At 39.6% G+C, this 14,772-nt stretch overlaps 1 protein-coding gene across 3 annotated transcripts in view; it reads right to left on the bottom strand.

The window, feature by feature from the left end:
- The window catches only part of satb1b (SATB homeobox 1b), a 56,891-nt gene that overhangs the window by 24,725 nt on the left and 17,394 nt on the right, over positions 1–14,772 (bottom strand). For 2 of the 3 annotated variants that reach the window (XM_015034744.1, XM_015034746.1), the window contains exons 4-7: positions 12,243–12,736; positions 10,755–10,967; positions 5,572–5,694; positions 4,016–4,171 (exon numbers count right to left, since the gene is read on the bottom strand). In XM_015034744.1, coding sequence (XP_014890230.1) covers positions 4,016–4,171; positions 5,572–5,694; positions 10,755–10,967; positions 12,243–12,736 — 986 coding nt within the window. The remainder of the gene's footprint in view (positions 1–4,015; positions 4,172–5,571; positions 5,695–10,754; positions 10,968–12,242; positions 12,737–14,772) is intronic. The other variant, XM_015034745.1, reaches the window with a different exon arrangement.

The raw sequence follows: 14,772 nt of genomic DNA, 5'->3' as shown, positions 1-14,772 counted from the left end.
AGCAGGAAAAACCAAAATGGAAGTTCAAAAATAGGGAAAACATGAATTTTTCAAAACAAAGTTCTTTTTTTTTTTTTTTTTTAATGAAATGTGTCTGTGCCATCACTGGATCCTTTTCTCCGATTCGGACGACTCGCGGAGCTCAATGCAAATGGATTAATTCAGATTCTGATTTCCCATCGACACGGCGTCTCTCCTCGTTTTCCCAGATTGACTGGGTGCGAGTCGCAACCTTTAATCAGATAAAGTAACACGGCTCAGGTTAGATTCACAGCTCTATAGTTGCGTCTGAATATGTGGCAGTAAAAGAGTGATTGAAATGCAACACTGAATACGTGAGAGAGGAGGAAGAGGAGGAGGAGGAGGGGGGGGCTGTTAGGGTCTGGCAGAGGCCTGCTGTGGTTACGAGCCCTAAGAGAGAACAGAATGGCTGTGTTCCAGATACCTCCCAAACACACTCGTACAACACACACATTCAATCTGCCTGCACAGAAACCTATATCTGATGAAGAAGAAACACACACACAGATCTATACACACACTCAGTGGAGCAGAGCGTGCACCAATCAGGTAAATGTTTACTACTCCTCCATCTTCAGAGCCACAGGATGAAAAAACGGACCGCGTTTCCTTCTGGTTTCTATCAAATACTTGTCTGTGAATAAATCAAGCGCTTCTTCTAAACATACCGCTGCCGGGAAACGCCCACCCAGCACACATGGGACTGACGCGCTGGTCAGCTGATTTTCTGTTCTGAAACACCCCCACCCTCCCAAAGCTGAGCCTGAACTGACAGGACGGTGCCAGCTTCGGCGATGAGGCCTCTTCGTCACCCTCCCCCAACGATTATTTCCCTGGACCCCATATGGGCACCCTGCCAGTCGAGCCCATCCTCCATCTCCATCACCAGCCCCGATGCTCGCTGCTAGCAGGAGCCTTTCATTCGGGTTATATTTTCCCTGCAAACATCTCTTGACCTCAGCGAAATGTAAATGAAGACAACTTGCTTCATACGAACCAAAAAAAGGCAATAAAGATGGCGTCGTTGATATCGCACATAATGGGGGGGGGGAACAAAATCCTCCAATCAGAAGGAGCGATGATTTTACCACTAACACCTCTTTTCAAGTGAGCAAGGAGAGATGAGTTGGCAGCAGTGCGTAGCAGGGTTAAACAGACACAGAGTCGGTGCTAATTGCTTACTTGTTTTGCCTTCCCTGATACGACTTATTGAGAAAATCATGTTTTTTTGTGCATGAATGGAAGGTGGATTCTGTTCTACCTCTCTTGTATAAAGAAACATTTTTATTTCAGACACCGTTAACTCTGCAGCACACTGCAAAAACACAAGCAGGCATTTTTTGATCTAGTTTCTAGTGCAAGTATCTTAGACTTGAAATAAGACAAAACTAACTTACAGGTAACTTTTCAGTACAGCTTGTTTTAAGTCAATAACTCAGTCAAGTAGTAGTTCCACTGGAAAATTATTTCACTTATAACAAGACATTTTTCCTATCTTAGAAATGAAATAATTAATATTTTTATCAACATTTAGTAATTATTTACTTAAAACAAGCTCCTATATCTTACAGAAATTTTACTTGTAAGTTAGTTTCATCTTATTTCAAGTGCGCTAAGAAATTGTCTCTAGAAATTAGATGGAAAAATCCTTAGTTAAATGTTATAAGAATAATTTCACCAAGAACTGAAAATTTCAAAAAACCTCCAGCATAAACATTTTTCTCAAATGTTTAAACGTTAAAAATCAGAATCGACAAGTCAGTCTCTTAAAAAACAAACAAAAATCTGAACCAGCCAGGAAAAGCTTGATACGAACGCTAAGACCATTATTATTATTATTATTATTATTATATATGTATATTTTGTTTGTAGTTGTGGTTTCTAGGTTTTGTTTTTTTCTCTTTCTGCAGGTTTAGAGGCAGACTTCTTTCCTCTACTCTTATCTCATTTCCTTTAAAATGTTTTCCCAACCTTTCTCTTTCATCTCTGTGTCCATCATCATATCTGAAATAAATCCAAATAAATTCCTAATAAAGTTTTAAATACATAAGAAGTGGTGAAAGCAGTAATCCTCTGCTTGTGGAAGTAAATCTGTTGGGCTTCACTTTGACACTCAGACAATAATTATCACTGCCACACAGGAAACGTAAAAAAAAAAAAAGTTGATTTATGTGAAAATTAAAATAACAACATTCGAAATAAATTAACCAATCGTAAATACAACATAAATATTTTCCTTGAGTGTTTTATTTAAAATTTAAAATCTGAATCGACGAGTCAGGACTTTAAAAAATTGGAAACCTGGATCGACAAGGAAAATCCTGATCAGTGAATCTCCAACATAACAAGACGCGACTTGAACCCGTCTATGAAGTGGATTAAAATGACTAACAAATGTGGGACCTATTAGGAATTTGCAGTGGAAGCTCTGCGTAAGCTTTGGGAGCAGGTTTGTGGTTGGAGCAGCGACTGGTCTGAAGGTTGCTGGGAGCTGTGGCGGCTGCTGAGGTAAGGGGGGAGACCAGCTGCCCGGGAAGCGCCCATTACGAGATGGAGCCAGAGATAAGTGCTCTCACAGGCCCCTTTTCAGAGGCATAATTAGCACACTTCTTATCTGCAGCTCAATTCACATTCACACCCGCCTGCCATGAATGGAACGTGAAAAAGAGGCAGAAATCGGAGGGAACGGTGGAGGCAGAGGGGCAAGACGGAGAGACGGGAGGGGAGGCGGGGAGGGCACGGTGGAAATCGGTTCCCAGACAAGCCGTCAATTTGGGGAGAAGGAGACAGGAGCGAGTTAATACTGCGACTGCCTTTTCTCTTTCTCCATCCTTCCAAGGAGTCTTTGAACTCTTTAACAAAAACAGTGGTTTGTGCATCAAACTGCAATTTGGTAAAACAAAGCTATCTGGGGCTATAATCATCCTAATCAGCAAGAAAAAAAACATAAAGCCTTTGCAGATATTCCGAGATTATTCCGCCCTTGGTGATCTATTTCCCCACCCGTCCTCCTCATCAGGCACAATTGTGGAAATCTCTCCAGCTCTGCCTGCGACACACACATTACCGCTAAGTCCTGGGTGCCGCAGCTTTAATTGCTTTTAATAAAGAGTTAAACTGCTGGTGTGTTTTCTCCTCGTCTGTTTCTCTGTTTCCAGCACACACAGGCTCGTATTGTTCGAGCTTTGTGAGAAGCTGACAGGGGCCCCTCATCATCATCTTACTGCGCCGAGCTAATATAAACAGGTTTGTTTGGTGTTGAAACAACGTCAACCGCTGAACTCCAAACCCACAATAAAGAAGACATGATGATGATGATGACGATGATGATATCTCACTGCTGCCGTGTTCTGGAGTCAAACACGTTTCACCTAAAACTTCTGGCCAACTTCACGTGACACAGTTCAATACCTGAGAGAGTTTTTATCATGGATGTTTTATAAAGAGATGTTTGCAAAGAGTTAAATTGCTACTTGATACATAAAGATTATTTAGTTTGAAACACATCTGCTGTTTGCCAGGCTGCAAACTCGCTAACACACTTTAAAATAAAGTAAAATAAGTATCTGTGTTTCCACTGACCATATAAAATTGTGCAAACTGGAATTATGAAAATAAATTCACGTAAAGTAAACACGCCCATTCTTTAGGGTTTTTCGGCTGTATCAAAATTTGTGTATTTTGCAAAACTGTAATGAAAACACTTATTTCATGTGAGCAACAAACTAGTGCTACTTCTGGTGAAAACGACAAAACAGATGGCAGGAAGTAGAAGGAGGATGACTTATCAGGTAAAAAAATGCATTCACGTTTCTTACTTAATGGAAACACAGGAACTGAAAAATTGTGTTTTTTCAGCATTAGTGGAGTATCGACAAAGTTCTGCACATATCTGTAACACAATGGCAGCTACTGAAATACCTTCTGCTGTAATTGCTCTGAACACGATTAACACCGACAATAAAACGACGACGGTTCCCGTGTGTCTGGGTACCTGGCTCTTGGACGCAGCCACCTTGGCGAACAGGGCCTGGGACACTTTGGCCCGCTTCATCTCCTGCTGGATCTCGTCGTAGATGGTGGAGGTGATGTTCAAGATGCAGTTCTCGGTCTTGCCGTTCCACTCGCTCGGCAGAGGCGACGGTTTTACCTGAACAAGAAACGCAAGATAAACCTGATGCAGACGTCTAAAAATGTTTAAATGTAAACTTTATTTTGTTGTGGTAAATATAAGTATATGGAGCTAAAAGGTCTATTTGTCTAGACTGATGGCACTTTAAACACGCTGACCATTAATATCTTACAAGTAACGCCTCTTGAACTTAGATTTTATGTTATAAACCAACACAAAGTAGTGCATTGGTGATGTTGCTTATTTTCCTCCAGCAATATTGGTTTGCATGTGGCCCAGAAAGTTACATTTTTATCAGATCTTCTTCTATTGCATGTTTACAGCAAACCTTATACTTTATTTTTCATGGTTTTATCTTAATGCATTTCATCGTACCACTGCTCCATAAATATGATTATCTTTTCACTACTTCAAGAGTGTCAAACTCATTTTCATGTTTCAAGATCATGAATTTCCTCAAAGGTTGTAAGCAGAGTGTATCAATAGAACTAACTAATAATTAAATATTCTAACTTTTTTCAATTAGTACTTCTAAATATTAACATTAAGGTAAATTGGTCCTATACACTTTGATAAAATAATGTATAAACACAGTATTATCATAAAATTTATTGAGTTTAGAGGACCACAGAAATGATTATGATGGGCTGGATTTGGCCTGCGAGCCTCGGGTTTGACCCATGCACTACCTGGTGTTACTCTATCACATAAAATCCCAATAAAATACATAAAAGTTTATGTTTGTAGCGTGAAAAATGCAAAGAAAAAAAAACATTTAAGGGACGGGAAACTGTATTCAATTTGATTTGACATGTGTAGAGCAGTGCATGAAGTCCAGCAGATGTAGAGTGAAGGATGCACTGCAAAAACAAAAACTTATCTTTAGTCCAGATTCTAATGCAAATATCACTTGAATAAAAAGAAAACTAACTTACAGGTAACTTTTCAGAAAAAATAGGAGCTTGGTTTAAGTCACTAATTCCTCGACACTGATGAAAAACTACTTTTCTGTTGGACGATTATTTCACTTATAACACGGGAAAAATGTTTTGCTATATTATAAAATATTGTCAGTAGAAATAGTACTTTTATATAAAAACAAAGGACTTAAAGCCAGCTCAAATATCTTGTTGAAAAGTTACTTGTATGTTAGTTTTGTTTTATTTCAAATGTGCTGAGATATTTGCAATCTTGGTAAGATTTTGAGTTTTTGCAATTTGGAGTGTGATATGGTGTCGTGTTGTGAGTTTACATGAGGCTCTGCTGATACGTTGGAACTATTAACACTGTGACAACTGAGTGTGACACCCATCAAACTCTGACATATCTGCGTAATATTTGCTAAATACTTTTGCTCAGAAACTGTTGTGTGTGTGTGTGTGTGTGTGCTTTGACCGTGGGTGTAATTGTGTGTTCACATTTTGCAGTGTTGCAGTTGTCGGGGTGAGTGGGTGACGCTGTGTGCTCACAGGTGAAATTCCCACTGGGATCCGGGGATTCCAGTCCTCCGGCCTCACGCTGTTGCAGTCTTCCCTCCGAGGCTGAAAACATCAAGAGCAAAAAAAAAAAGACACGGCCAAGTTTGTTCAGGCTCACATGTGGAATAATAAAAAGAAATCTGTCTGCACCAACACACACACACATTGGAGTGTAGATTACACCCACACTGAGAGCTGGATTGTTGCTTTGCTTAAAACCACTCTGATGTGTTGTATGAAATGTTAGTATTCTTATGTGGAGCTGGTGATTAAAAAGCAAATGCAAGTCAAGTGAAATCAAATCATTTTTAATCAGCGGCTTGTTGCATCTTGACAAAAATCCTTTGACAAGGTAACAAGCATCCTAATAAAAGCATTACCCAAGAATCATTAGCATATGAATCATTCCATACGAGGCTTTTGAAAGGAGACATGCACAGGGCTGGGTATGAGTGCAAGTGAATGGCATTCAAATAAATTATAATAACACCAACAGCGAACAACTCCTACCAAATAAGAGGCTGGGATCAAAAACATATATATTCAAGTATTTGTCTAGCTGCCTAATACGAGCCTGATGTGTTAACAACAATCCCAGAATCCTGAAATTTGTGGTGGAGATGGAATGTCTGGGCATCCCTGCCTCTTTTATCTTCTTTTACGACAGCTCGACGCGGAGCTCGTCAGTCTGAGCGGGACGATACCGTGTCAAACAAATTGTCGAGGCCTGGACGTGCAGCGACTGGCTGTGGGGGAGCCGAGCCGAGGCGTCAGCACACATGAGAGAAACATACCTCTGCATCTGTTTTTATGAGGCCAATAAAAAGCCTCCTCTGTCTCTGGCTCAATTGCCACCTTGGCTGATTTATGTGCGTGAATTCACACCGCATTGCTCCACCGGAGAGAGGCTGGCAGATGGCCAGGGTGCGCGGAGCGAGCAAGCGAGCGAGCGAGTGAACCTGCGTCTGCGGCCGTGCGCGAGAACTGCCTCGCGCAGGAGCGGCTCTGTATGATGAATGTCTGCGCGCTGAAGTCACGTGGGGGAAGTATACAACCCCTGGAGCGATCGGGCTGATGTGTCAACAGTATTCTGAGAGCTGTTTGAATAAGAATCACAAACCAGATGCTTTGAACTTTTTTTGTTTTTTTTTAATTCATTGTCCTGACTGTTAACACTGCAGATTTACAACCAAGTAGCTGTTTTTGTGTTTTCGTCGAGTTTCTGGTTGGATGGGAATTGGTTTTCTTCAAACTCTGAACTTGTTTTGGTCTTTGTCTTTACTCTTACTGCAGATCTACCTCTGTTTTTACAAACCAGTGCTGGGAGATATAACTTAAAAATAACATCTCCAATTTTTTCACACCAGATTAAATTAAATTTTATTCTTTTTTTTCTCATTTTCTTTTCACTTTCTGAAAATATTTTCAAAAAGTGGCTTTTGTCATCTCTGCTTTGAGCAGGACTTTTTCCATCGTTTAATTGCAAGAAAAATTGTTGTAATATTAGCAGAATAAAAACACAATTTTACCCAAAGCACATCTTAAAATGACAAAAAAAGTCACTTTAATGAGACAAAAAGCTTTTATAGAGTTATCAAAATCTTTGAAATGCATTCAGTTGTTCGCATAATCATTTCAAAGTCCTGCTACTGATAATAATCCGATGCAGTTGTGTTAAAAGATGCAGTATTTCCTTATTTATAGATTATTTATAGACTTAAACCATAATATAGCTTCACAAGATGCTCAACATTCCTCATTTGAATTTTTTGTTATGTTATGTGTTGAAGTTACTGCTTCATTTTCCTAAAATTACCACTTTATTGTTGTAATTTTGTTACTTTTTCCTCATAGTTTAAAAAATAAAATAACTGCCCTGAATTCAAAGTCCAAATCCAAACATGCTTGTCAAGCAAGATGGCAGCTTTGGGCTTGGAGTGCATTGGTGAACAAAAAAATCTGGATTTTTCAAAAACCAAACATTTGATGAATCAATAAAATCGATTTATCGCCCAACCTGTTACAAACTGAACTGACATGCAGAAAAGGCTTTTAAGCTAATTTATATAAAGTAACAACACTTAGCAGGTAATTTTTAGCAGTTTTAGCACAAAGATCAATAACATTATTGAACAGCTGCTCTAAATTCAATAATGAATGTGCAGGGTTACGCACACCTCCAAATTGCCTAGCCTAGTCTTGGCTGTGCTGGTTGCTGGGAGACGGAAGAAATGTGATATGACCTAAAATCAACATCTTGATATGCAGAGCAGTTACGACTGGTATACTTTATATTCATGGTATGACTCCCCTGGATCGGTTTTTAGAAATTATTTTTATCGCCAATTTAATGGACTTTAAAACTACAGCATCTAAAATAAATAAAGTAAATGTGTAATTTTAGTTGTTAAAAGTTATTTAACAAATAAGCACAACTGAACAAGTTTAGAAGCCTTTTTTGGAGGGAAGATTACGCCAACAGGAAATTAATAAGTCGTGAATGATCAGACCTAAATGTTGCTTTGCCTGAGTTATTCACAGACTTTTTTTGTAGGATATGAGTTGATTTCCTCTAATTAGCTGGACAGAATTAGTTCAAAGTTTCAAAGTGTCTTTGTCTCGACTGATAACTCTGCAAAGCTACTTCTGGTTTTAAGAATCTGGTTTCATGTGCGCAGAACACTTTGCAGCAGACTTTGTTTTTTACATTTTCACTTCAATAAATTGTTGTGCAAAGATTCATTATTTGGCTCTGATGCACTGCTCTGAATTCAGACAGCTGCTCAGTGTATTAATGTGAACTGCTTGAGTGCTTCTGCTCTAAAGTCCTACTCTCTTTACTAGCAAGCAGAGCACTTAAAAGGAGAGGGGGCTTGATTTTGGAGATGGAAGGGCCTTTGTCCTTCTTACTTTCCCCCCTTTCACCTGAATAAAAGCCAAATATTCTTCACAGACAGGACAGAGGACGCCTTTGTCTGCCCCCGCCACCTCCCAGACGCAGCTGACCGCGCATCAAATGCTCTTAAGTGGTAGAAAGTTGCCACATACGTCTCTCATAAAGGACACTGACTCTAAGAGAGGGTACAGAGTTGTGGTGTGGCATGCAGGGATTTGGAGAGAGGCACCGACTAAACGATGTTTGATCTTTCACGGAGCTTGTCATCACTGAGGGAAACCAAATTTTTTTCTTAGCAGGCGCTGTCTAATGCACGGCAAAAGGTCAAAATTAGCACAGGTTTTTTTTACTTCCTCCATCATTTGTGCCTGATTTTCACCTGAGTGGTGAGGGCGGGGAAGATGCGGAGCTGATTTGCATGCAGAAAGAAGGTAAAGGAAAGTCAGTCATCTAAAGTTTCAGTCAAGTGTTCGATGTTAAGAAAACATCTCTGGGTGGAAACTGGATGCATACTTGCAAGAAAAACTGAGTGTGCTAATAAGCACAAAAGTAGTCAGTGTTTGTACAATAAAAATGTGCAGCCTAATGGATAACCACTTAATGCACTAGAATTTATGGGGGAACGTTCATCGTACATGTCTGGATTTGGTTTATGATAATAAAGCAAACGGCCCCCCCACAACTCTGCATACCTTTCCTCATCACTGACTGCAAGAAGACGCCTACATTAAACAGTAATAATATATCAAAACAGACAGCTTAAAGGTTTAAATAATGCGATCCTGGGTGGAGCGTGGAGGAGTGGGACGGTGGCAGCAGCGGTAGACCATCTACTCTGAACCTGGACTAAAAGGTCTGCACAGTTTGACAGCCAGGTTGGTTCAATTTAAACTAACACTGTCATTAACTATCAGTTAGATTTAAAAAGATAGGACAGATAGCAGATGCTTAAATGCTGTCTAACTAAACAAAGCAAACAAGAAAAACATTCTGAGTTGGAATAAATACAAAAATTCTCAACTTAATATTACCACTATACTTGTTGCTCCATGACTTTATTAATCACAGTAATTTTCTTATGTTCTGATATAAAATAACTCCTCTCTGACTTGGATTTGGCCGAAGGAGGTTTTACTGTTCATCCGAGCGCTGATAGTTGACGTGAGGAGGCTTACTGCTGCAGCTTCCCTCCAGGCCAACATCTGGCCTTTGTTTTCCATGCTGGCCTTTTTCTGGCAGCTTCCTCTGCTCTCATCTCCACAGCCACAAACATTAGCTGACAAAGCCGCTGAAGCATTAATAGAAAAGGAATCCCAAGGATTTTTCATGTCAGTTCTTTTCTTTTTTTGACCACCTTTTAATGTGTAGATTTAAAAAATTCACTGTGAATTTATGGTTGGACGTTATGGGCGGGCATTTATCGTATCGTTTATCACGTATCATTTACTGTGATAAATTTCTGATCATGATTTATTGTTGTCACAATAAATAATGTTTAAAAATACTTAAAACTGCTCGTATTGTTGGAATTGTAGTCAATATTTTTCTCCACTGTTTGTTCAATTATTAAATGCAGTTACAGTGTGCATATTAACAATAAAAATCTAAATTATTTAAGCTACTTGTGTCGTAAAGAAGCTCATTACTCAGGATGAGTATTTATGTTTGTGGGTCTATAATTGCCATAAAGTTACCTAAAAAGGAGAAGTAAATAGTTCTTATCACCATAATAGTACCACAAAATATCGTGATAAAATTTTAAACTGTATCGCCCAATCCTATTGGGCAGACATAAAATCAACTCTGGAAACAATTTTTTTTCCAATAATCAATAAAATTCCCAACTTTACAGACTTTTCCAGACTCTGAAGGAACGCTATGTTCACGATTTCCTGTCCAGACACAACAGAGCCACCGGAAAATTTTCTGTATTTGGTAAAAAGTCGACTCAAGTAAATGATGAAATAATCAATCATTAATATTTAAAAATTACATCATCAAACGGATTAAAACATAAATTTAAGTGAAAATTTTGGTATTTTAAGGACCAAAATGAAAATAAATCATTTAAGCAACAAAAAAATAACAAAATCAGGCAAAAGAAAATTTTTCCAAATCAGTTTCTTTCAATAAGAAAACGTATGAAACTTTAACAAAAACCGCAGGTGTGCGTTTGTGTCTGGTCCGGTCGTGTCAGTGGGGAAGCCAGCAGGACAGGGTCCGGTACCTGAACGGGCCGGCTGGTCGGCGTGCTGATGAGGGGAGTGGAGCCCATGGCGGATGCGGCCGTGAGGCTCCGCTCCCTCTCCTCCTGATAGATGCGGTCGCGCTCGGCCTCCGGGAGCTGCAGGAAGTTCTGCATGGCGCGCAGGTTGACCAGCAGGGACTGGGACGCCGTCTTGGGGTCTTCTTCCTTACGCAGGATCTCAGACAGCAAGCCCTGAAAAAAAAAAAAACAAAAAAAACACCCACGGTTAAAAATGTATGTTTTTTATTCTTAAGAGAAACAGCAAAGTAGCTTTTTCTGCAGACACCAGTTTTTATTCATATCAAAGAAAACCTCGATTCCTTTTCAGCTTCGTCTGTCCATTTACGCACCACAAAAACACTTCACTGGAACTCGTGTGTATAATACGTGTAATTTTGCACATTTTTTTTTTTCAGGTTGCCTTTGATAAGAGCTCAGCTATTCGCCTTGTTCAGCGGGCAATCAGTGTATCCTCTGTTTACTTTTCAATAGTGCTCAATTCCATCATTATGAGACAGCGATGACTCCATTATCGGTGATGTGTGATTGGGCCTTTTCATCAGCTCCTGGCCACACACTGTGCAAACCGACGCTGTGCTTCTCTCACCATCAATAGATGTGATTTGGTAATAAAACAAGGTGATGGGGAAACATACTCGTTTTTTTTGTTTGTTTTTTTGAGTATTTAAGTCCTCTTGGATTAACCAGAGATGTCTAACAGCTAAATAAAAAAAAAAAAACAGACGAGACACGCCTCATGTTTTCAATATTTCACTGTGAATGCATTGATCCAGACTAGCCAATCGGTTTCCTTTCTGTTACAAAACCCCCTCTAGTCTGATGCAACACAACCTACAACCACCTCCTTTTTCTCTGCATTTTTTTTTTCGGGAAACCTAATAAATTATCCTCTACAGGCGCACTATCTGGCTAATTCCTCATATCAGACACAGATAAGACTGAGAGGAAGCTTCCTGAACTGTACAAAAACACCACTGTCTTTCTCTCCCATGTGACTTTTTAAAGTGAGCGCTGTATGTTCAGCTTGATCGTTATCAGTCGACTTAATGCTCCCCGTTATATGCAACACCTTCAAAGCAAAGACAAATTGAAGGAATAGTTTGGATGATGTATTATCAACAGCAGATTATTGCCAGGAGGAGAAACTGAGCACAAGTCAAGGCAAGACGGATGATCATTTTCTAAAGTTGCCATTAAATTAAGTCACTAATGTCAGGAGACTGAAGTTGTTAAACTGTGTTTATGAAGTTGAAATCATTTGATGGCTGTTTCTTTGTTTTAGAGGTTTTACTCCAGATAACAATTAATCGATTACTAAAATATTTAAATAACTGATCAAACACGATTAATCGGATTAATCATTTCAGCCCTAACGTAACCAACAGGACGCATAGAAAACAGACCAACTAGCGTGATAATCTAGTAAATTCTGGGTTTTGTCCTCACCTGGGTTCTGTTGAAGGCCACCCGGGCAAAGACGGCCTGCGAGATGCCGGCCCGCTTCAGCTCGTCCCTCACCCACTGGTAGATCTCAGAGGAAACCTCCGTGTTGGAGCCCACCTGAGGCTCCAGCGGCTTGGTGTGGGAGTTGCGGTTCACAGGCGGGTGGTTGAGGTACTGCTGCGACAACGACTGCTGCGCCAGCAGCCGGTTCACCGCGTACTGCTGGTTGAGGATCTGCGCCATCACGAGCTGCTGGTTCACCAGCTGGGGGCTGATGGGCGTGGACACCAACCCCGGATGGTGCAGGCCGGGGAGCTGCGGCTGCCGGCCGCCCGTTTGGCCGCTGTGCGGGGGAGCGTGCGGCAGCGGCGGCACCGGTGAAGACGGCGTCTGCTCTGCGGTGCTGCCAGGGATGGGCTGCTGCTGGGAGAAACCCAGGTGGTTGTGGTTGTGGTTGGAGCCGGGAGGGGACAGATCCGACAGGCTGTCCATCTCCGCTGGAGAAAGAAGGGAAATAGAAAACACAAGCCAAACTCATCATTACGGCTGCAACTAAGGACTTTTTAGTAATCGATTATTCTGGCGACTGATTGATTCATCGGATAAAAACCCAAAACGCCATTCCTGAAATGTAAATATGAACAATGTTCTTATTTATATTTCACAGTGGTTAATCACAGCGCCAGTGTGTGATTAATTTGATTAAACCTCTTGATCAACTGAGAGCACTACATACCTAGCATAACTTTTTAATGTTTTCATCAATATTAAGAAATTACTGATTTAAAACAAGCTGAAAAGTTTACTTGTCACTTTTGTCTTATTCTGTGTAGGGTTGCAAATAACTATTATATCAGTGTATTATTATTCTATCAATTATGATTATTCTATCAAAGAGGCACATTCTGTTGATTTAACCATTAAATATTTTTTTAAATATTAGAAATACATTGAAAGATGCAAATGGACAATTTAATTCCTTTTTCAAGTAAGAAAATAAAAATTTTCTTGCCTAAAATGCAGAAACATTTCATTCATTTGGTGCAAAAGAGCTAAAATAATATTTCTAACATCAACATGTAGAAGCTCAGCCCTTCTTCTTGACTTATCAATGCAGTGCAGATCTATTCTTTAGATTAACCAGTTAATAACTGGACAGGGAGATTTTTTAGGAGGTATTTTATCTTTACAGAATTTGAACCAGACTACTTGAGGAGTTTTGTTTAGAACATTTTTACAAAAGTTTGTTTTTTTTAATAATTGCAAAACGTATAGATTTTTGCTTTGAACTAGATGTTCTTTCAGCAACAGGCCTTTTTTTTTTTTTTACAGTGTATGTCCCATTTAAAAATTAATCGATTACTAAATTAGTTGACGATTATTTCAACAATCAATTCAAAATGATTCATATAACTATTTTGTGTTTTTATTTGTAAGCATGACAGGAAAAAAAGCTTAAACTAGTTTTATGTTTTTTAAGAGAATCAGCAGGTCAAACCTTTAAAAAAAAAAAAGAAGCAAAAATCAGTTTCAGTCTGTAAAATCCGGATTATTACATCTCTAACTATAACCATAGATTCTAATCCGGGGAAACAAACAGACCTGGTCTGCACCGGATCAAATTATTGCCTGGGGTCAAAGCTCGGCTGATCGTTAACATTCTTGGTTTTGCTCTTTATGGGGAGGCAATACAATCAGGAGCTTTGAAAAGAAAACTGTTAAAACCAAAATACCAACAAAAAGATACTGTAACTCTGTGTTTTTTTGTTTTTTTCCCCCTTCAAAGGGCTCTTCACCGACGATATGCCTGAGCTGGTTATCCGGCTTAAAAAGAAAAAGATGCAACCGCTGATAAAAGAGCCTCATTGTGTTTGACCTGTGTGTCTCATGCCTTCAGAATTAAGTTCAGAATGTGTTTGGCCTCGTGAAAAAAAAAAAAAAAAAAAAGAGAGATCGCACACAGACAGTGGAGCATGTGTGTGTCTGACTGGGATTTATGTTGTAAATGCATGCTTAATTCTAAAATAAGGAACACACGCTGGCCAATGTGACAATTTTAGGGATGGATGGTGTAAATATAAATGTGAAAAACAGAGACAGAATAAACATCAGTGCATGTAGAAACCACCTCGTTTTAATGATCTTCACCTTCCACCGTTTAAGTGAACCGAAATTAAATGTTTTCGTTGTCATTTGAAGGCATTTTCGGAGATTTCTGTGGTGTCTCTTCTTTCGGGAATCTTTAAGTCCATAATGGCTGCTGGGGAATATTTTAAGACTTGTTTAAATGATGTGCTAAGAGGATGAAAACAATGATTTAACATTCAAAGTGCTACCCACAGAGAAGTGAATAAGCAGCTGGAATAGTTTTTAGGTTGCAGAGGATTTTTTTTTCTCATCTTCTGTGCCGAACGAGTGAGGGGGAAGCATTCAAGGATTCATCCGCGCAGCGATGCTAACTCCTCGGAAGTGGGCTGCGGCCTCCACATCGTATGGGATTAATGTTAAAGATTTGGATCCCCCCCCCCCCCCC

This window comes from Poecilia latipinna, unplaced genomic scaffold (assembly GCF_001443285.1).
Source record: "Poecilia latipinna isolate Pla-1442-1.1 unplaced genomic scaffold, P_latipinna-1.0 Scaffold310, whole genome shotgun sequence".
NCBI lineage: Eukaryota > Metazoa > Chordata > Actinopteri > Cyprinodontiformes > Poeciliidae > Poecilia > Poecilia latipinna.
Note: the sequence above shows the minus strand (reverse complement) of the source record. Positions and strands in the feature narration are given on the sequence as shown.